The sequence below is a fragment of the Pangasianodon hypophthalmus genome, chromosome 28 (genome assembly GCF_027358585.1).
Source record: "Pangasianodon hypophthalmus isolate fPanHyp1 chromosome 28, fPanHyp1.pri, whole genome shotgun sequence".
NCBI lineage: Eukaryota > Metazoa > Chordata > Actinopteri > Siluriformes > Pangasiidae > Pangasianodon > Pangasianodon hypophthalmus.
This window is the reverse complement of record NC_069737.1, coordinates 9,534,956-9,558,298: the sequence shown is the minus strand read 5'-3', so window position 1 is coordinate 9,558,298 and position 23,343 is coordinate 9,534,956. Positions and strand designations below refer to the sequence as shown.

The 23,343-nt window shown below is 38.3% G+C and overlaps 1 protein-coding gene across 1 annotated transcript in view; it reads left to right on the top strand.

Annotated features, from left to right (window-relative positions):
* The window catches only part of LOC113544265 (protein eyes shut homolog), a 50,243-nt gene that overhangs the window by 3,626 nt on the left and 23,274 nt on the right, over positions 1-23,343 (top strand). Inside the window, exons 2-3 of the mRNA XM_053230726.1 lie at positions 15,463-15,582; positions 18,986-19,096. Of these exons, the coding sequence (XP_053086701.1) occupies positions 15,463-15,582; positions 18,986-19,096 (231 nt within the window). The remainder of the gene's footprint in view (positions 1-15,462; positions 15,583-18,985; positions 19,097-23,343) is intronic.

Below are 23,343 nucleotides of genomic sequence, written 5' to 3'. Positions count from 1 at the left end.
ATATTTAGAGGCTGTTGGTGTTTGCATCACATTGAACCATCGTCAGGAATGAAACTGTTTGCCATTACCACAGTGGTGCCTCGTCCATAGGGCAGGTGGGGGAGAGTCCAACCATATAAATCAGCCATTCAACAAATGTTGAGCTTTATAAAGTCCTCATTCACCCAAGCCCCATAGATTTAAATTCTGTTGAAATACCAGTTTCCTAGTTTGCGTGACTGGTCATTTAAAAAAAATGCTATTTGACAGATATGTAAGCCAGATTTGTTTGCCTTTCTAGAGGTTATGCGATCATGGGGCAGTGTGCTCACTGCACCATATAGCTCCATAGAGTAATTATTGCACCTAGGTCAAAAATGGGAACTACGACAAGTGCTAACAGAGAGGGCACGAATCATGCTGCCCCATTCTATGAGCAATTGGGGAAGAGGCAGTGGACAGGACAGTTAATGACATTATCTCTTCTGTGTTTGTCTCTCTGTGTTGGATGCTTTGACAATGTCGGCAGGATCCACACCTGCTGATCCAACAACAGCATTTGACATAAGTTTGCAGAGTGAACCATCTTTCAGTTGTAGTTTTCAGTTCTTTAAGTTTAATCTACACTGTTATCTAGCTAGCTACATAACTAGCTGGGTGAGTAATGTGTCTTTGGACTGCAATTATCAGTAAACAGAAACCAGTTGCTTATAAAATTATAAAGTATGATTTTTAATAAAAGTCATGCATCTGAAATATCAACAAGCTACATTTCTTTTTAGACTTTAAGCTATCCTGCCCCACCAAAATCTATGATCATGAGCCACTCCTGCTTTATGACACATTTTATCAGTCATAATTAGTTTATTTATGACAGCAATATGCTGATAAAGTATTGTTTTTCAACAAATCAGGGGTTTAAGGTAGTCCTCTACCTGAACAATTTCACATCTGTTGGTTTGCATGTATCTGCTTCAGAGATGGCTCTGCGGATATACAATGTGATTGAGTTAGCCCAATAACTCTAGCTACTGGAAGTACAATTATTGGAAGAACAAGACAGCTCTGACTACTTCGGGAGTCTCATTTATCAACCACATATGCATAGTTTTGTTAACATGCTTATGCAGGTTTCTGTTCACAGAATGTAATTTATCAAGTTATTCTTGTGCATGAGTTTGTGCACATATTTACGCACACTCCTGACCATGCATATGCAGAAGTGGAAGAAATGTGTAATCGCAGGTAGACTAATTATGAAGAGCTCCCATGATGATGCCTAAAATGTAAAGTAAAATCATTTAAAAGGCACATCTAAAGATTAATTGGGATGATGTCTTGTTTGATGGTTTGGCATGCAGAGATTTGCGCAGGGAGGAATGTGTTTTTAAGGAGCAGAGGACCCTCTATGCTGATAGGTTGATATGATGATTTAGGAGAGGCCAACAAAACACAGCAATAGCATCCCTGTGCACACTCAAGTCCTTTCTATTCTAGAATTTCCTTTCTATTTCCCAACCAACTATGAACTGAATAATTATGTGTCTTAGATGCTTCATATTGCTCGTGCTGCAGTACATTACATTTCCAAATATGGTACCAGAGAGGCATGAGAGATTTTCACATCAACACAGGTACATCAACTAGGACAGTAGAGTGCAGGCGCATAGCCATAAAATTATCATGTTAAAGGGAAGTTGTTTATCCTATATAGCAATTTGGGGGTGTTTCTTTGTGTAAACAAATAAAGCTATGCTGCAATATATTACATTTCCAAATACGGTACCAGAAAGGCAACAATAATGATGGATTTTCACGTCAACACAGGTTTACCAGTTGTAACTTGGACAGTAGAGTGCACACACATAGCCATAAAATCGCCATGTAAAAGGGAAGTTGTTTACTAGTCATTTTTTTTTTAAGCCTAATGATGGCCTTTTAATAAGACCTTTTATCTCCTTAATTTGTCATGAAATAATGAGGAAACAGGCCACACCTTGCCATAAAACTGTTTGTCAGTCAAATGTCCATGTACTTTTGAGCCTATCTTAAACCCCTTGAATTAAAGCTGAAAGTCTACACTTCAATGAAATCTTGACTGCTTCATTTCAAATCCATTGTGGTGGTGTACAGAGACAAAATTATGAAAATTGTGTCACCGTCCCAATTACTTATGGTCCTGATTTTATATTTAGTGTGTGTGTGTGTGTATATGTATATATCCACTGCACATGCATTGCACATAGATATATTTCCCGTTCAAGAGAAACATGTGGTCCGTATCTCAAACATGCAACAGGAGTTAATTTCCCACCCCATGTGACAAAAATACATCAGTGCATCAGTGTAAGTTTTCTTGTGCTTGTTAAAGATACTTCATATATTCCTGATTCTGAAAGAAAACAGGTGACCTGACCTGTCAGATTAGGTTTTTTAGCTGGTGTGATTTTAGTGGCAGATGAGATTTGTGGTTTTTATCGGCTTCTGAAAAGTCCAGTTAAGTGAGTGGTATATGATTATTATCAATGCAGAGTTAGCAAATATGCCAGGAAAAGGTGATCTGCTTTCCTGGCATAGACACACCTTTAGCCACTTATCTAACAGTGAACATTGTAGATTATCCTTTTTTATAGGTATAGGCAAAGCTATCATAATATTCTGATAATAGTGGAAATAATGAGTAATTAAAAATATTTAACATTTTTGGGAGAACCTGGGTCATGTATAAACTCTCCAAATCTTTCATTTGGGAAAAAAATATATATAGCAGTGCATTATCCAATATGGTGTTTTCGTACATGAATAAAATGTAATCTAATTATGCTAATTATGGATGTAAGGAATGCCATACCGTGATGATTAGATTTCATAATTAAGTAATTGCATTACTACGCAATACTTGTTTAACACATCTAGGTGTAAATATCAGGAAATGAAAGCTGAAATTCTGATCTATTGTCTCATATTTATCTTTTGATCTCAAACCTAAATGGCTCATGAAAACAATAGAATTGGCATTGCTGTTCCAATATTTTTGGAGGGGACTGTATGCAGCTATTGTATTGGGTGAACTTTACCAGTACAATACTTTTCCGGGTTTCTTAAATGGCTGTAGTTTTGTAAGATTATTGCTTTATTCAGGTTTTTTCTGTGTTTTCCAATGTTTCTCTCTCTTCCTCCCCAGCCTTGACACTGACCTTGGAAAACAAAATGAGGGATTAATTCTTCTTCTTCTTCTTCTTAATAATAATAATAATAATAATAATAATAATAAAATGCATGTGTATCTAAAACTTTGCCATAGAACATTATAGTAAGCTAAACTGTAGAGGGCACAGTATGACAGAATGCAAAGGAGTCATTGGCTAGGTGCAAAAGCAAGGCAGAAAAGATGGGTTTTACTTGAGTTTTGAAATAGGGAAGAGACATGCTGAAAGAGAGTTCCAGAGTTTTGGGGCAGCAACACTAAAAGCCCTGTCTCCTACAGTGCAGAGTCTAGTTGAAGGGACAGTGAGTAGGTGAGTGAGAGATCTAAGAGTATGGAAGAAGGAGGCTAGATAGACCACCTAGATAGATGGGAGACAGACCAGGCAGGGACTTAAAAAGCAGGAGTATTTTATACAGTATATGGAATCAATCAGAGAGCCATTGTAACTTTCCAAGTGTGGTGGTGATATGTTCCCATGGTCTGGTGTGGGTAAGATGTAAGGAAAGATATTTGATATGTTTTGATACAGATACTAGCTGTATCTGGAATTTTTAGTGCTTCAGATATTCATATCTGTATTCACATTTAAAGTGGAAGTGGGCGTGGTCTATATCTTACTATATGTGACCCATATCTGACAACAACCATCTAATAATATTTTATGAGGTTTACTTCAGTTTTGAGTATGTTGCATTCCAAAAAAGATCCGAAGAATGCTTGCTGGGCACACTCTCAGAATCTACTATGAAGCTGGGCAACAGTGCTCCAATGAGTCAAAATGGTTACTTTACATTTAGCAAACATTATCTGATCCTTCTGAATAATACATGCATTATTCAGAGTTCAAATCGATTCACAATACTGGCTTCACGATTTGTTATTCAGTTCGATTCTCAGAATATTTGAACAAAATTTAAAGGAAGAAAAATTTGGACTGAAAAGACTCTTTTTTTTAAATTTCTGAATCATTAATAGTGCAAAACAATGTGCATTTCATCTGTATAAAACTAACTAAATAAAAATTGCTATGAACAAAGGTCTAATATTGTAAACAAAATGTACTACAGGTTCACCTTATCTTAAAAATAAATAAAGAAAAAATTAAATTGATCAATTCTCCCCAAATATTTGATTGAATAAACAATCTCTGTCCTGGGGAAAATCAATTGAAACATAATGAGCTCTGTAGCAGCACCCGAGGTGTCATTTTATCTGGAAATAAAGCTTCAAAGTCAGCTAAAATGCCCGATTTCCGTGGCCTTGTTCTCGGGCACTATAGATCACAGCTGTGCGGGGCTGGTGTTATATGAAAAGCTATAGAAGAGCTCCTTTTAACTGTTATAACATGGTTGTGTAACTGTATAATTACATGCATGTCTGTCATTGCGATCTAGTGCTATTGGGCCCAATGTGGTCTCTATATACTTTATAGGTTGCACAGATTGGGACCTCTGGTGTTCAAACAGGGCAATTGCATTATTAATAGAATTCTGATTTCCATTATGTGAATTTCACATTCCCACAATTGTGAAATTTTTGCATTGCGTTGCATTGTATCATGATGTATCGTTACACCCCTCCATCTCTATCATTATCCCTACATCCCTCCTCCACAGTATAGCTAATCCTGCTTTATTTTATTTATTTATTTATTTATTTATTTATTTATTTGAGAAACCTACATTCACACAATGCTTTTGCGCCTTTATTTGTATTGCATGAAATTATGCTTTCCATTTAAGCACTACAACAAAACACATGGCAGAATGTGGATTACGTCTTGCTTTATTACCTTTTCAAGAAGGGGAAGTGGAGTTTAATGGTTTATGTGTAGCAGCTGGAGAACAGCTTAAGATTAAATGCAATGTAATGCCCGCCATTCATTTTCCTCCTTATGAACCATATCCTGTACGTAGCAGTGAGGAGATCTTTGCATTTGGCAGTAGATACAGTTGCTTGTGCCAGCTTAATTATGTATTATGATTTTTTAAGACTTGTGTTAAGATGCTTATTGAGACACTGGTATGAATGTTGTGGTATAGCCATGGGTATGTGCAGTGCTCCAGTGTTTTTTGGATAATAAAAGTAACTCCCTGCCTTGGGTCGGGTCAGCGAGTCCCATTTGGATAAGGCTGCACAGTAAGTATGACATTCCTTCATGCAACATTAACCTCCCACTGAATTGCACGAGCAATTAGTTATTAAATACTTCTCCCACGATTTGACTGAAGCACGTGCTGTCTGCTGGTGACTTCCACCAAATAAGATTTAATCAGCATATAGGCAGTTTAAATCATTATGATTTAATGTTATATTTCTCAGCTGAATATTTTTTAGGTATAGGTAGTCAGATGCAGTTATGTTCAGATGCAAGCAGGATAGTGGCAGTAAATTCTCTTGGATATGTGTGATGAGGGATGTCATGAATGTGTTTGTATTTGTTTGACACTAGTGTCCAATCCATTTTCTTTATTTTTAACACATGAAGATCCATGGATATATGTTGTATTTCATTCAATTGTCAATTGTCAAGCAACATGCTTTGTTCGGCTTTGTTCTGCGACATTGAGTGAATATTACTTACCATGGGTGGCTGTTTTATTTATAACAAAGACCATTGATGCACTCATCCATCAGTGGCTCACAGTTAGTGACTCTGCTAGGCCAGACAAATGTGATATGGATCAGATCATCCACACCGAGCCTCTGAGGCATAGATGAGCCTATTACCATACCGGGCAGCATAAAAAGTGCTAGAGCAGGAATCGATGGCTTCATAAATCTCCAAGTCAAAAAGATGGCTTTACCTAATAAAAAATAAAGCAGCCATAACAGAATTCTAATTTTGGAAACATTTTGTTCTGGCTAACAAGCCTTAATTAAAGAAGGAACAGCCATGTACAATGAGAGGTATCCATATAGGCTTTAAAAATGAGGTTGGTTGAGTTTTTGAACAATTTACTTACTTACTTATTCACTTGAAGGGATCTGTCTATTTTTTTTTTCATCCAGCTCTGGCATGTCTGGTTATTATTTTTATTATTTTTTGCAAGGCATGTCTGTTACTAAGTTTAACAAATGCAGTTTAACAAACCAGTGTTAAATATTTAGCAAACCAGTTTAAAATTTTAAGCCACTTTAATAACTTACCAGCATGACAAACATCAACCAGGATGGTGCAGTCAGTAGCATTGCCCCCTCACAGCTCCAGGGTTCCTGGTTTGATCCTGAGCTCCTTTACATTCTCCTCCCACCTCCCAAAAACATCCATGAAGTTAGGATTGGCTATGCTAAATTGCCCAAATGATCTGTTTCTATCAGCAATAACCTCTGCATAGTGCTGGAGGAGTTCCTATTTGTGTTTACACTGGAGAAATCAAAAGAATAGGTGGTTATTTTATTGAGCACATCAAAGAATGAGAAGCAATTTAATTTCCATTAGCTATAAACACTTTCACAACAATGAACATAGAATTACCAAAGAAGCCCAGCTGACAAGGGGCATTCTGTCTGAAGTGTCCTGTGCTGCTGTTTTCCAGAAACCTTCCAACTACTACATTCTACACCAAGGAAGTAACAAACACTACAACACTAACACTATGATAACATTTTCGTTGCATTCAGAAAGAACTTTTTCCACAGTACTGTGCAAAAGTCTTAGGCACCCTATTTTTTTAGTACAAACTTTGTTATAGATTTTTATTTTATGACTTCTACATTATTGATTCAGTACAAAAACATTTTAGAATTCCAAACATTAGTTTTCCAGCGCAAAATTAAATGTTACAGAAAAATGTTTGTATATCAGTAAAGAAAGCAGCATATTACATAAGACACCACTTTTCAGAAAAAAAAAAAACATAATGAAAGCTGCTGGGTTTAAAAATAAGAAACAAGTGTCACAAAATCTCCAGAAGAACTGTGGCTGGATCTGCAAGATGCTCTGTAAAACTTACCAGCTAATTTCCTTATAAAACTGAAAGAATTGTACCTGAGACTACTATTTTTTTTTAAAGCAAAGGATCGTCACACCAAATATTGACTTTGTTTCATTTATTACTGTTTATAGTATTTTTTTAATGTAGAAACATTTAGTTTCTTTTTATTTTTGAAGGCATCTTTTCTCTACAGCATTTCTTTGCATGTGTACTGTATACTCATTTTGGTACAGCTTAACTCAAATTTATTCCGTTTTGAAGTGAAGTGACTTGTGGCCAAGTATGGTGACCCATACTCGGAATTTGTGCTCTGCATTTAACCCATCCAAGTGCACACACACAGTAGTGAACACACACACACACACACACACACACACCAGGAGCAGTGGGCAGCCTTTTTTGCTGCGGCGCCTGGGGAGCAGTTAGGGGGTCCGGTGCCTTGCTCAAGGGTCTCACCTCAGTCGTGATATTAAGGGTGGAAGAGAGCGCTGGTCATTCACTCCCCCCACCTACAATCCCTGCCGGACCTGACACTCGAACCCATAACCTTTAGGTTCACCTTCGGGTCGCAAGTCCGACTCTCTATCCATTAGGCCACGACTGCCCCATATTCTCATCACTCAGCAAAACACAATAATAAAAAAAAACAGACAGGTTTTTACACACTGTTGTAATTTTAAAGTATAAAGTATAAAAAAGAAAAGAAAAATACCCACATATTTAGACTCATTGGTGTGACACTTGAAATTGAGTTCAGATGCATTCCGTTTCCATTAATCATTCTTGTTGTTTCTACAATACAGCTGATCAGGTGATTGACATGATTTAAAAAAAAAAAAAAAGCATACAGCTAAGCAAAAACTAAGCCATGAGGTTAAAGGAAATGCCAGTAGACAGGATTGTGTCAAGGTACAGCTCTGGGAAATGGATGCAGTGGCCTTGATCATTCTTAAATAGAAAAGAGCGAAAGAGAGAGACCCTTCTTAGAGCTGTCCATTGAGCCAAACTGAACACACTGTACCTGCCAGAAGAACTGCCATCTCTGTGTTCCACCAATCAGAATGAAAGTTGGTCAGAGGTCACTTCTTAGTAAAGAGCTCATGACTGCAATTTCTATTGTTTGATGAAACCAATTTGAACTATTTGGCCTGAATGTTACATTCTAATTGTTAGATCTAGAGGAAACCAAGCATTGCTCATCACCTGACTAATTCCATCCCTTTGTTAAAGCATGGTAGTGGCAGCATATTAGCAGGGTTTTTAAGCAGCAGGGGATGGGAGGCTCGACTGGTTCAAGAAAAAGATGTACAAGATCAAAGTACATTCTTGAACAAAACCTGTTCAGGACTACAGCTTTGGGCAAGGTTTCACCTTCAGATACACCAGTGACCCAAATAAACACTGCCAAGTGAACACAGGAGTGGCTTTGGGACAATTCTGTGAATGCCCTTCAGTAGTTCATCCAGAGCCAGGAAGTGAACCAGATTGAAGATGTCAGTAGAAACCTGAAATTAGTGCTACAGCAATGCTCTCCATTCAACCCAACAGAGCTTGAAAGAATCTGCAGAGAGACATGGGAGAAGATCCTCAAATCCATGTTTGCTAAGCTTATAGCTCAGACCAAAGGAGACTTAAGGCTATAATCACTGCCAAGGAGCTTCAACAGAGTACTTTGGTATAAATGGTTATTTATAATAAATTTAAAAAACCTTCTGAAAACATGTATTTGCTTTTTCATTAAGGAGTATTTTTAATGGAAAAAAGAATTGAATTAATTTTACAATAGAGTAGGGTTGCACAGTGTTGTAGTCTCGGTCTTTTGCTTGGTCTATTACAGTTTACTGGACAGCTAGTGTCTCCTCTACAGTTGAATCCAAACTTACAGTTGAAAGTTTGCATCCCCTATGAAAATGTATTTTACAATTTATATAGAATATAAAGAATTCCAAAATACCATGTTTAGTTCACCACCTACAACTGTGAAAAGATATAGTGTTAAATCAGTTCTCATCAGGATTTGTTTGAAAGAGTACTGAAACACTTTATTATGCATTTGAGTTAAGTCAAGTGGCTTTATTGTCATTTCAACCATATACAGCTAGTTAGTACACAGTGAAATGAAACAATGTTCCTCCAGGACCAAGGTGCTACATAAAACAAACACAGAACTACAGGAGGCTACATATATTTACATAAAGTGCACAGAGCAAACATGTGCAGACAGCACAAGACAGTACAAAACTGCCAAAACAAGACAATGGGCACAGTAAGTTATAGTGCAGCGCCGGCTAGTACACAGTTCTAGTAGAAGGTGAATCAGATGAGAGTAGTGCAAAGAGTAACAATATAAGTTGCTGTAAATGTAAACATAAGGAGTAGCAGCCAGGTAGAGAGTATAAAGATTATATACAGTATATAATAAATATTTATAGCAGCAGAAATTGAATACAGAGATGTGCAAAAATTGCAAAAAGGATCGGGTGATGTTCAGTTGAGTGTGTGTGTGTTTTCAATCCAGTCTCTGAGTGTTGAGGAGTCTGATGACTTGGGGGAAGAAACTGTTGCACAGTCTGGCCGTGAGGGCCCGAATGCTTCGGTACAGTTTGCCAGATGGCAGGAGGGTGTAGAGTTTGTGTGAGGGATGCATGGGGTCATCCACAATGCTGGTGGCTTTGCGGATGCAGCGTGTGGTGTAAGTGTCCGTGATGGCGGGAAGAGAGACCCCAAAGATCTTCTCAGCTGTCCTCACTATCCGTTGCAGGTCTTGCGATCCGAGACGGTGCAATTCCCAAACTATGCAGTGATGCAGCTGCTCAGGATGCGCTTGATAGTCCCTCTGTAGAACATGGTGAGGATGGGGGGTGGAAGATGGGCTTTCCTCAGCCTTCGCAGAAAGTAGAGACACTGCTGGGCTTTCTTTGTTATGGAGCTGGTGTTGAGGGACCAGGTGAAGACCAAGTGAAGACCTGGTGAAGACCAAGAAATTTGGTGCTCTTGACGATCTCCATGGAGGAGCCACCGATGTTCAGCGGAGAGTGGTCACTCTGTTCTGTCCTGAAGTCAACAACCATCTCTTTAGTTTTGTCCACATTCAGAGACAGGTTGTTGGTTCCGCACCAGTCTGTTAGCCACTGCACCTCCTCTCTGTATGCTGACTTGTCGTTCTTGCCGATGAGACCCACCACAGTCGTGTCATCCACGAACTTGATGATGTGATTCGAGACTGACTACCATTGCAGCACAGTTGCCATTGCAACGCAGTCGTGAGTCAGCAGAGTGAACAGCAATGGACTGAACACACAGCTCTGGAGGGTCCCAGTGCTCAATGTGATGGTGTTGGAGATACTGTTCCCGATCCGGACTGACTGTGGTCTCCCAGTCAGGAAGTCCAGGATCCAATTGCAGAAGGAGGTGTTCAGGCCCAGCAGGTTCAGCTTTCCAATCATGTGCTGAGGAATGATTGTGTTGAATGCTGAACTGAAGTCTCTGAACAGCATTCGAACATATGTGTCCTTTTTGTCCAGGTGGGTGAGGGCCAGATGGAGGGTGGTGGTGATGGTGTCATCTGTTGAGCGGTTGGGATGGTATGTGAATTGCAAGGGATCCAGTGAGGGGGGCAGCAGGGTCTTGATGTGCCTCATGATGTGCCTCTCGAAGCACTTCATGATGATGGGTGTGAGTGCAACGGGACGGTAGTTGTTGAGGCAGGACACTGGAGACTTCTTTGGTACAGGGACGATGGTGGTGGCCTTGAAGCACATTGGAACGATGGCGCTGCTCAGGGAGGTGTTGAAGATGTCCATGAAAACATCTGCACATCCTCTGAGCACTTTGCCAGAAATGTTGTCTGGTCCAGCAGCCTTCCGTGGGTTAACTCTGTGTAGAGTCTTCCTCACATGAGCCATGGTTAGACACAGCACCTGGTCATTGGGAGGAGGGGTGGTCTTCCTCGCCATCGCGTCATCCTGCACCTCGAATCGAGTATAGAAGTTGTTCAGCGCATCTGGAAGGGAGGCAGCACTGTCACAGGCAGGTGATGTTTTTCCTGTAGTTGGTGATGGCCTGGATGGCCTGCCACATGCGCCACGTGTCTCCACTGTCCTTGAAGTGGCTGTGGATTCTCTGTGCGTGTGTGCGCTTTGCCTCTCTGATGGCCCAGGACAGTTTGGCCCTCGCTGTTCTTAGGGCCACCTTGTCACCTGCTCTGAAGGTGGAGTCTTGGGTCCTCAGCAGTGCAAGCACCTCTGCAGTCATCCACGACTTATGGTTGGAGCAGGTGGTGATGATCTTGGAGACAGTGACGTCATCAGTGCACTTGCTGATATAGCTGGTCACTGATGTCGTGTATTCCTCCAAGTTGGTGAAGTCGCCATCAGTTGCCATTTCCCTGAACATGTGCCAGTCAGTGTGTAAAACAGTCCTGAAGAGCAGAGATGGCTCCTGCTGGACAGGTTTTCATCTGCTTCAGAACTTGTTTGGAGCGTCTGACAAGCAGTCTGTATGCTGGGATTAGCATAACAGAGATGTGGTCTGAGTAGCCAAGGTGGGGGCGGGGCTCTGCCTGGTACGCGCCGAGGATGTTTGTGTAAACAAGATCCAGCCTGTTCTTCCCTCTTGTTACAAATTCCACATGCTGATGGAATTTAGGGAGCACTGACTTGAGATTTGCATGGTTGAATCTCCGGCAACAATAAACAGCCGGTCAGGGTGTAAATTCTGCAGTTCGCTAATAGCCCCATGTGTTGTGTTAAGTGTCACTGTTTTCACATCTGCTGTAATGAACCACACCAAGGGGTTAAACACAGCAGGATTCAACTCATCCAGACTAAATGCATATGTGAAAGTGCCCTTTAGACTATGTTTAATATGATGGAGGAATTAAGCAAGATGAAAAGACCAGCTTGCCATATATCATTATTCACCATAACACTTCACACAATCAACCCAACTAAAAAAATTATTTTATAGTGGTTCATGCTACTGTATCAATAACCACAACTTCATTACTCTAGTTGCACTTATTCTATGACATACATCAAAATGAGAGATGTGAGTGATTTCTTATGTAAATGGAATCAACCCATGCAATTTTCTCAAGGACAAGTCACAAGCTGCAGTGTGTCTTTCATTAATGTCGCCTGACTTTGAAGCAACATATCTGTAGTAGGAATGTTTTGGGGGTTGGCCTGTCACAGAGATATGTCACAAATATGAGCTCTTGAGGCATTTATTGTTGTTAATCATTTGTTAGAAATACATTCCTGTTATGCATTATTGTAAGGGTATTACTATTATGTGGCTTAGGGCCTTATTCAGATTTGGCAACTTACGATCAATATTTATGTCGGGGAAGTTATACATATTCAGATTGCCTTACACAGCTGCTTAAGTCAATTTTCTGGGCTATCCACTGAGATTATGCAAATTACCTATTATTATTACCTCAATATAGTTTACTCCTCCAAAGCTGCAGATTTTTCTTGAGCAGAACCATCCGAAATGGGGTTTTCAATAGTGTCTAGACCACTACCTTTAAACATAACCCGAAAAAAATGTGGGATAGAAAATACAGAATGAAGAAGGAAATAGCTTTATCATTCTTTGCTGTCAAATGTAATGTAATATGAAGAGGGCATGAAAATATGCAAAAAAAAAGGCTTAAATCACAGGTCAGAATGAGACACAGCTCTGTTTTATTCAAACTCCATCTGTGTATGCAAATCTCTTAGAGCTTTCTGAATAGCATGTAAGTATGTAGTTATGTTTCATGTGTGAATATCATCAGTTCACTCACTCCACGCACTTAAACCAACTCTGACTTATGGGCCCTAGTGTTTTTGTTTTGGGTGTGAGACTATTGTGTTATAAATGAAAGAATAATAATAATAATAATAATAATAATAATAATAATAATAACAAAAAAAACCCTAATCCAAGAATTACGATCCTCCCTGTGGTTTCATTATAAACACTCTGGGTTTAATGTACATCAGTCACCTATGTACAATATACATCACAGATCCCCACACAGTGGGTTGTGTCTATTTTTATAAATTCAAACCAAATGAAATGGAACTCCTTGTCAGACTCCTTCGCTGAGAACATGGGATTAGTCATTTCACTAATACCTTGCAGGCTTTCTGTGTAGGTTGTCGCTTATGAACTGTAGAGCTGTCGGAGTTCTGATGGTGGAATGGTTTTGTAGGAATTCATTAATAATGTAACCTCAGGTGGAACTGACTAAGTCTTCTCTACAAACTTCACTGGTCCTCCAGAGGGAAACACTATGAAGCGTGGTTTTGTGAGCTCATTTAGAAAGTATTTTTAGACAAAGTATACCTATATGTTTTCACATATGCAGTGTTTAGTCTGTTTGAATCGAAAACATCCTCGGTGATGTGAGCAGGTGAGAACATAGCACTTTGACTTCTAAACAACCTCTTGCATGGTATGTTTGCCCTGAGTGTTAAACGAATTTTTGTATTGAATTTTTTAAATTATTTATATACCTCTGTATCTATGTTCTCCTTGCTTTATTGGCTTCTGTGATTTCTACTTGTTCTTGCTATAGAATAGTTTAAATACTTTGGTACTGATTGATGAATGAAAGAGTTTTATTGGTATTTGTTTTTTCTTTTTTATGCTTTTGGGTTTATTAAATTATTTTAAATTACTAAACCAAAAAGTATCAATTTCGTTCTGATTTGGAGCCACCAATCTGAGTAATAGAAATCATCTGTAAATGACTACTTTCAATGACCGTTATAATAATAATTCTAGCTAATTAACACAAATACAGTTTTCTGATATGTTTCATTAAATGTGCCCTAAAATGACTCTAACACACAGATCTTGCCGCAGAGACAGTATTGTGAATGTCCAGTGCTATTGTTGGTGCGTGTTTATGTGCAATGGCAAATATCCATGAACCCGTTGTGCCAATTGATAAAGTGAGAGCAATTGATGACAGTGTGAGATTGTTTGTGCTGACTGTGGCTCAGTGTACCATTAGTCTGGTCAAATGCAGAACTGATGAAACTCCAGTGCCTCAGTGTGGTTGGCCACTGGCCAAGGGATGCATATTGTAAATAACTGTGAACCCAGTTTATTGATTTTGTCAAAAAAAATCATATTATTGTAGTCATAAGACTGGTTGTTTGACAGATAGAGAACATGAATCTTAGCCTGAAAAGGTTTGTGTGTGTGTACTTGTTTGTGTACATGCCTCCTCCTTTCTGTCTTTTATTTATCCTTGGCTGGTCACCTTTTAAAGGCAAAGATGGGAGTGGGTAGAACTGGTCTGTATTAAATGTGATTAAACAATTCTGTATGCAAAGGCTGCATATGCCCACATAGTTCTCTGAATCAGTAACAGCTCTGTCAAGCTAATTTTGTGTAGAAAACAAAGTCATACAAATCCTAATTGGCTGTAGGATTCAAGCAACCAAAGGGACACCGATAATGATCCAGTTCTGTGTTTGTGGCCTTTGATGGCCTGCTCTGTGAGATAAATCAACACTGATGCAAATCGATTATCATGTCCAACTGTCTGCTCTTTCCTTTTGAGCCCATTGTGAGTGAAGTAGGGATAGTAGAGAAGACCTTTGCTGTTATTTGACCACTTTGGGTAGTCCAGATTTTTATTACTAATATACAAATATTAATAAGCACATAAGCATGTTACTCATTTGCATTTGCTAATGTCTCCTGATAAAGCTGTCCTGCTTCTTAACTCACTGCAATACACACAGACCACAGTGTAATTTACCTTAAGTCATATCATTAAACTGAGAGACTGAGAGGGGAAAATAAATCCTTGCCTTTTGCCACTAAATTTTTTGGCTCAACCAATGCCTCTACCTGCAAGACATGATGCTGATTAAGGCTTGATTGCAGAAAAGGGCTGTGCATTATTAATGAAGTTGAGATAATTGTCAAATTTTATGACATGGCAAGAGGGGGAAATTGGTTCCATGGTCAGCTTGAGGAATGATGAGAATCTGTCCTGCACCAATGACACTGATAGCCTGGCATTAGTCACGGCACTCCCGTAGCCACTGTCACCCGTGACAGAGCTAATGATAGTCATTTTGTAGCATGACCATGCGCTGGGATACATTTATGGGAGCATAAAATTTTGACCCTTTTCTTAACATGGCATATTATTTTAAAGAATAAAATTCATTAAAACAAATTCTTCACATTTAACAACCAGAGACAGCAAAACATCCTAACAGCTAATTCTGAGATTACTTAACATAACTGTACCATAAAACAATTGTTTTCTCCGTTTGGAAGTTGATTTTTTTTTTTTTTTTTTTTTTAACTGGAACACAGGTTTTGAGGTTCATCTCTGGGAAAAAACACATAACTGTGACTCTGGTTTCTGCATTCATAATTCCACCTGTGTTGACCTACTGGGGGATTATGCATGGATCTGCCCCAAGGGATTCGCTGGTGAGTGCTGATGCAATCAGTGTCTGATTATTCCAATTTTCTTGTTACATAATGTTCATCCAAACTACTTATTGGGGTACTAAGGTCCATGCAAACCAATGAAAAATGACCCAGTACACACTACTGAACTTAATGTGGGGAGCAAGAGTACACTAGTAATCATTTAATTGCATTATTAATGGAATTACATAAAATAAATATTCAAAACCAAAGTAAAAGTTCACATTTTCAGAATTGTATACTTTGGGATATTGTCCATGTTTTCTGATGCAGAACAATTACCTGTCAATTACATTTACATGTCACATTCCATAATGACATTATTCTAATTGTCACAGGCCACAGGTCATCTGCTAGCTTTTTTGTATATGTTTCTTGCCTCAAGATTCAGAATCTTGTAAGGCTAGAACTGTTGATTTCTTCAGATTTTCACACACAACAGTCTATAGAGTTTACGCAGAACCCGATGTGGTGTTCAGCTGTTGTAGCCCATCCACCATCAAATTATGGGAAGAATTTAGTTGCAGCTATTGCCACTAAGCATGATCCATTGGTTTATTATTGTGTTAAATTATTAGGCTTATTAATGCTGTTAATGCATTAAAATGCTAAAATATAAGTAGTTGAAGTACAATATATGGCCGAAAGTATGTGGATACCTGACAGTCACACCCTTATATGTCCATTTCAAAACCATGGACATTAACACAATGTTGGTCTCCCCTTTGCTGTTAAAATAACCCCCACTCTTCTGGGAAGGCTTTCCTTGAGATTTTGGAACGTGGCTGTGGGGATTAGTGCTTATTAAGCCACAAGTGCATAAGTGAGATCAGGCACTACCTGAGAACGCCTGGTGTGCGGTTAGCATTCCTGTTCATCCCAAAGGTGTTCAATGGGGTTGAGGTCAGGGCTTGGGCCACTCGAGTTCTTCCACACCAACCTTGGCAAACCATGTCTATATAGACCTCGCTTTGTGCACAGGGGCATTGTCGTGCTGAAACTTGAGCCTTTTAGTTTCAGTGAAGGGAAACTGTAATACTACAACATACAAAGACATTCTAGACAATTGTTTATTTCCAACTTTGTGGCAACTGTTTGGGGAAGAACCACATAAGGGAGTGATGGTCAGGTGTCCACATACTTTTGGCCATATTGTGTACATTTTGAAGGAAATTTACAGCCTTGTACATGAGGGGATCTGTATAACAGTTTTCCAAGTTTGGAAACACAACATACAATTGAGGACAAAAGTTTACAAACACCTAAGCTAAAAACATTCAAATACTCACAACTCCACATAATTAGTTTTACCATACATTTCCTGTGTTATGTCAATTACGGTATCTACTTTATTTCCATAAAAGGCCATTTCAAAATAATAGCTAAGATATAGATTTATTTCAGCTTTTATTCACTATATCAGATTTTCAGTAGGATAAAAGGTTTACATACAATTTGTTAGTATTTAGTGGTATTTCCTTTTAATTGAAAGCTTCTCACAGTACTCTTCTGGAATTTTGCCCATTCCTCTTGACAGAACTGGTGTTACTCAGTCAGGTTTGTGGGCCTCCTCGCTCAGACACGCTGTAGTATTTCTAGATAATCCTTCCTCATGATGCCATCTATTTTCTGAAGTGCACCAGTCCCTTTTCCAGAAAAACACCCCCACAATATGATCCTGCCATCCCCATGCTTCACAGTTGTGATGGCGCTCTTCGTATTATACATTATTTTAACCATTCTATCTTGCTGTACTTACATTTTCTGCATATAATTATGTCAAATTTCCTAAGGTGCTACATGTATTAGTCAAATGAATTGTCAAATACATTATCTATTATTTGATCAGTCTACTGAATAGTTAAACTCTTCATTCTGAAAGTTTTAAGTAGCATGTAAAGCTGCAGGGACCAAAAATATTTTTATGCCGTAAGTGTACCATCCCTCTGGACATTATCCTGTTTAAACTCTCCACATATTCCCTTCAAAAGACAGAAGGTGAGTTTTGCCTTGCCACTGTTGCCTCTGGCTTGTTTGCTCATTATGGGTCTAAATCTATATCTGAATTTCTGTAAAGATGCTTTGTGAAAGTGTTTGTTGTTTAAAGCCATGGTACTCAAAGTGAGGTCCAGGGACCCTCAGGGGTTTGTGATGCATAGCCAGGGGGTCTGTGATTTATATTATATTTGATATTATATTTATTACCCCCATTTGACTGGTCACTTGAATTGAAAGAGTTTAATCTAAATCTCAGATGCTCAACAAACAAGCAGGTCTATACAATTTTCATAAAAAATAGTGGAATGATCAGAACTGGAAAACACTATGGCTCCAATAAATAGTCCAAATATTAAAATACACATTTAAATGATGAGTCTAATATTTGAATAGATTATGTTCATAATATCACTCTGTAGTCTGAGGATTTATAGAATTTTTTTTAATTATTATTTTTTTACAGTTAAAAGGGTCCCCAGCTGCAAAAAGTCTGAGAACCCTTGGTTTAAAGCATGAAGCATTTAATTGCATGTGGATATAGACATTAATTAATGCACTTCAGTGAAAAAAGGTTTGCATGTGTGTTGGTTAGTACTGTTAAAAGTATCTAAGAGCTAACAACAGATGATCAGAGATAAATAAAAAAAGTACTAAAAACATGACCCCAAGTTCTATAACTGCAGCTGCATTTTTACTGTAACTGTAGTGTTCTTTTGTATTGATTTGATTGATTGTACTTACTATTGTACTAATATTTTATGACCTACTGTCATAAAATGGCATTATTTGTGATGTTTTCTCAACAACTGAACCTATTGTGGAATTCATGTGTGTAATTATACACATGTAAATACATAGTCTAATTAGCCATATATGCATAACTAATTCATTGCTAAATTGTAGTTTCACTGTTTTGTATACTGGAAAAGGGGTACTGTAATATAAAGTGTTACCCATTTTTGAATAATGTTTTGGATGCATATATATTCTACAAATGTACAAATAATTTATACTAACTTATATATGAATTTATAGAAGGTTCTTTCTCATAATATGTCATTTGCTACTGAAATTGTATATTTATATACTCACCAGTTTGTCCCCATAAATATCTTGGGACCATGGAACGTCAGAGACATGCCACTACACGTACATTAAGATAGGCTACAAAGAGATGTGTAACACTTTGATGCCTATGTAGGAACTTGGTACAGTACTCATAACTAATTACATAACTGGATTCTAAGTGGATAAAGCTAACATTGAAATATTGCCAAGCTCATTGTTGTACGTTATAGTTATTTGTAATAATTGTATGCAAAATCAGTACCAATGTAAGAATTAGGCTTTTTTAAAACTTTGGCTGTAAATTCCATGCAGCAATAGTTAAGTTTGTTTCTTTCAGATAAGAACGGCTCCACAGAGGTTACTGACTGCACGTCTCTGAATAAACCATGTCAAAATAATGGCACTTGCTACATAGAGAACGGAGACTTCCACTGCAGGTGCCCACCAGGTAAAAATGGTTCTTCTTTGCAGTCATTAACTAAGGAATAAAATATGATGTGCTGTTATAGGAGAACAAAACATTTCTGTCATTGATTATTTTCTAATAGCAGCATATCCTGAAGTGTTTTGCTTATCATACCACAACAATTTGCTAATGATTAATTTTTTTTTTCATTTATTAAAGAATGATAAGAAAAAGAATGATCATACTCATCATCCACTTACACTTAATGGTGTGTAATGTCCTCACTACAAGTTAGTTCTTGTTATCACTTAAAGTATACAACAGTTAGTTCCAGTCCACTAATTTGATTGGTCGAGTGGTGTTCAAAGAGTGCTTCTATTTACTTTAATGGCACTGGGACATTTCACTGTGTCTGTCACTCCACTTGTCTATGTTCACCACATAAAATTCCACTTCCTACTTCGAAACAGTAGTGTTAGTGACATCATCAGCGGACATGGCAAACAATACTTTTCAGGAACTTTTTGCTTAAAATATGAAAGTTCATCATTTGAAGATGAAAACGAAGAAGGGATGCCAATTTCATTGGAGGCTCCTTTAACAGGAATGTACAAATCATTGTGAGCTAGCTAGCTCCTGTTAGTAGTTACTTCATCCATAAATTATTTTTGCATCGCTAGTGGAAATACAGTCTAAAGAAGCCAAACTCACTTTATAGCTGATGTGCCGTAAAGTAAGTGTGGCTTCTACAGGATCTATTTCTGTTAGCGGAACAAAAATAAACTGAACATTTGGCCATATTGTGTCAGTAATATTACTTGCTCAATATTAATTTCATGTTTATAGAACTGTTGTATAAAAGCAATATCACACTTGCAATAGTGCGGTTGTACTGAATATCGGCATGGCTGTGATTACCCATGGCACTCGTCTTGCAGGCTCGTACCAACAGCAGAATCACACCCGTGCCGATATTCAGTATAATCACACGATTGTGATTGTGATATTGCTCAATTATAGCAGCTACATTCATTCATAACATTCATTCACTCACTAGCCTCTCTTTCTTTTCTCTCTACTCTGAAGTTAATAGGACACAAATAAAACAAGCTTGTCACATTACTGAGAAACTGCAAAGCACAGACTCCTCTGTCCTGAAGACTTTCCTGTGACAGAAAACTTGACAAAGCTTTACGAAACTTTACAAGCAACTTTACAAACTTTACGAGCAGCTGTCAAAAGTCTTTCCCTCACCAGTATCTTTTTTCTTACTCTTGTAGTTAATAAGACAAAAAAGCAGCTTATAGTCATGTGAAAAAATTAGGACATCCCATGAAAGCCTGTGTTTTTTAAACATAGTTAAACATATGGACATTAGATCTTCATTTTAACAATATTGGGAGTAATATAACTAAAATCCAAATTTCTTGTGAGTAAAAAGTAAAGACACCCCCACATTTATTTGTACTTAAAATGGCTAAAATTACCTTCAGGTGTATCACATCAGGTGCAAATTATTAGAACATCATTACAGAGCATTTTGAAGGAGACTTGCCTTTTTTAAACCTCAGACATTTAGTTTGGTTTGCTCTTAATTGTTGAAGTGAGAGGTATCACCATAGTGAGATCCAAAGAGCTCTCTGAGGCCTTCAGAAAGAAGATTGTTGATGCTGAGGAGTCTGGTAAGGGATATAAAAAGATCTCAAAAGGATTTGTAATCAGTCATTACACTGTCCGCAAAATCATTTAAAAGTGGAGAACATTTAAAACAACTGCCAACATGGCCAGGTCAGGCTGTCCAAGCAAATTCAAGAGCAGACTGCAAGATGCTTAAAGAAGTCTCCTATCATCATGGGACCTACAGCAAGCTCTTGCTACAGTTGATGTCAAAGTGCATGAATCTACAATCAGAAAGAGACTGCACAACATGAATTATCATGGGAGGTGTGCAAGGAGGAAACCTTTGCTGTCTAAGAAAAACATGAGGGCAAGACTGAAGTTTGCCAAAGAACACATAGACAAAGGCCAAGACTTCTGGAATAATGTGCTTTGGACAGATGAGTCTAAAATCGAATTATTTGGACACCATAACAGAGGGCATGTTTGTCATAAACCAAATACAGCATTTCAGCAAAATAACCTCATATCCACTGTGAAACATGGAGGTGGAAGTGTTATGGTTTGGGGATGCTTTGCTGCAGCAGGACCTGGCCAGCTCACCATCATAGAATCCACTATGAATTCTACATTTTATCAGAAGGTGCTTGAGGAGCACGTGAGACCATCTGTCAAAAAATTTAAGCTGAAGCGGAACTGGACCTTGCAACATGACAATGACCCAAAACATACCAGTAAATCCACCAAAGACTGGCTGAAAAGTAAAAAATGGAGAATCAAAAAAAAGTCAAAACCCCGATCTAAATCCTATTGCGATCCTGTGGGGTGATTTGAAATGGACTGTGTATGCAAGAAACCCCTCAAACATCACACAGCTGAAAGAATTCTGCATTGAGGAGTGAGGGATACTTTCTTCCAGTCGATGTCAGAAACTGGTAGATGGCTACAAGAAATGTCTCATTGAGGTTATTTCAGCCAAAGGGGGAAACACTAGCTATTAGGGCATAGGGTGTCCTAACTTTTTCCTCAGTTGAAATACTCATTTTTGTTGATTCCTTTTGTTTAATAAGTGAAAAAGTGATTTTTTTTGTTGTTTACATGCAATTACTTCACTTTCATCTACAGATACAAAGTAAAACAAGATCAGAAATTGACATGTTGACATTTCTTAATAAAGAACTGAATATTTAATGGGGTGTCCTAATTTTTTCACATGACTGTATATTACAGAGAAACTAGAAAGCGAAAAGTCCTGAAGAATCTCCCATGGTGGAAAACTTTCTGACTATTACAAAGAGCTGACATTGGAGACTACTTCCATAAATGTTAAATAAATGACAATTATATGTTTTTCTTTGTTAAAGAACAACACTTTTTAATCCATTTGTTATTAGCTTTAAACTTTAAACATCACTTGACTATCACACCCATATGTGGTTCTTCCCTAACTGTTGCCACAATGTCGAAAGCATACAATTGTATAGAATGTCTTTGTAGGCTATGGCATTACAATTTCCCTTCAGTGGAACTAAGGGGCCCAAACCTGTTCCAGCATGATAATGCCCCTGTGCATAAAGTGAGGCCTGTGAAGACATGGTTTGCCAAGGTTGGAGTGGCCTGCACTGATCCCTGACCTCAACCCCACTGAACACTTTTGGGATGAACTGGAACGCTGACTCCATCCCAGGCCTCCTGGCCCAACATCAGTTCCTGACCCCACTAATACTATTATGAATGGGCAAATCCCCAGAGCCACACTCTAAAAGCTAATGGAAAGCCTTCCCAGAGATAGTCTAAAGGTAGACTAAATCTGGAATGGGATTTTCAACAAGCACATATGGGTGTGCTGGTCAGTGGGCAGTGGTGGCACAGTGGTTAAGGCTTCGAGCTAATGAGCGGAATGTTATGAGTTCAAATCCCAACATCACCAAGCCTCCACTGCTGGGCCTTTGAGCATAAAATTACACCCAGAAGTAGTGTCAGAGCTGTGCTGTTACAGAAAATTAATCAACACCTTCTGAGCAAGCAGAATCAAGTACTCAGCAGTGCTGTATAATTTAAATGATGGAATTTTATTAGTTGGGTTTACTTAGACAATTTGATTTATCTGCCTTTGATATTCAATACTTCTTCAATTCTCCTTGCAAACACAATTTTTGACCACTGTGGCTTTCATAGCCATTCACAATTCTCACTTATTCTCTGTTAATCCAATTTGTTTATCCCACAGAGAACTACCAGACTTGTGCTGAAGTTAAAACCTCATTTGAGAAACACAGCAGAGTGTAACAGAATTATTTGCTTAAAAATAAATGTACTCTTGCACCCTCGACATTTTCCTTGCACAGCAATTTAATAGTCTTGTGCCTCATTCATCAGTTTGATTATGCTTTTGGCTCAATGTATGTAAATGCATAAAGTATCAGTAATGGAATGTGTCCAACAGCTGAGGATACAAAAGTGATGGGAGAACTACAGAAATTGCAAGCTTAAAAAGCAAATATCACCTGTAAATGCTAATGTAACTCAGATGGGTGAAAGCTTTTAGGGTCTGGTTAGCATTCAGATTTATAATGATGAATACTACCCACAGTCTTAACAGTCGTTATTTATTAGCATTTTTAGAGCGGTCTTCCTTTAAGTCTAGTGCTTTGGCCCTGACTCACAAAAGA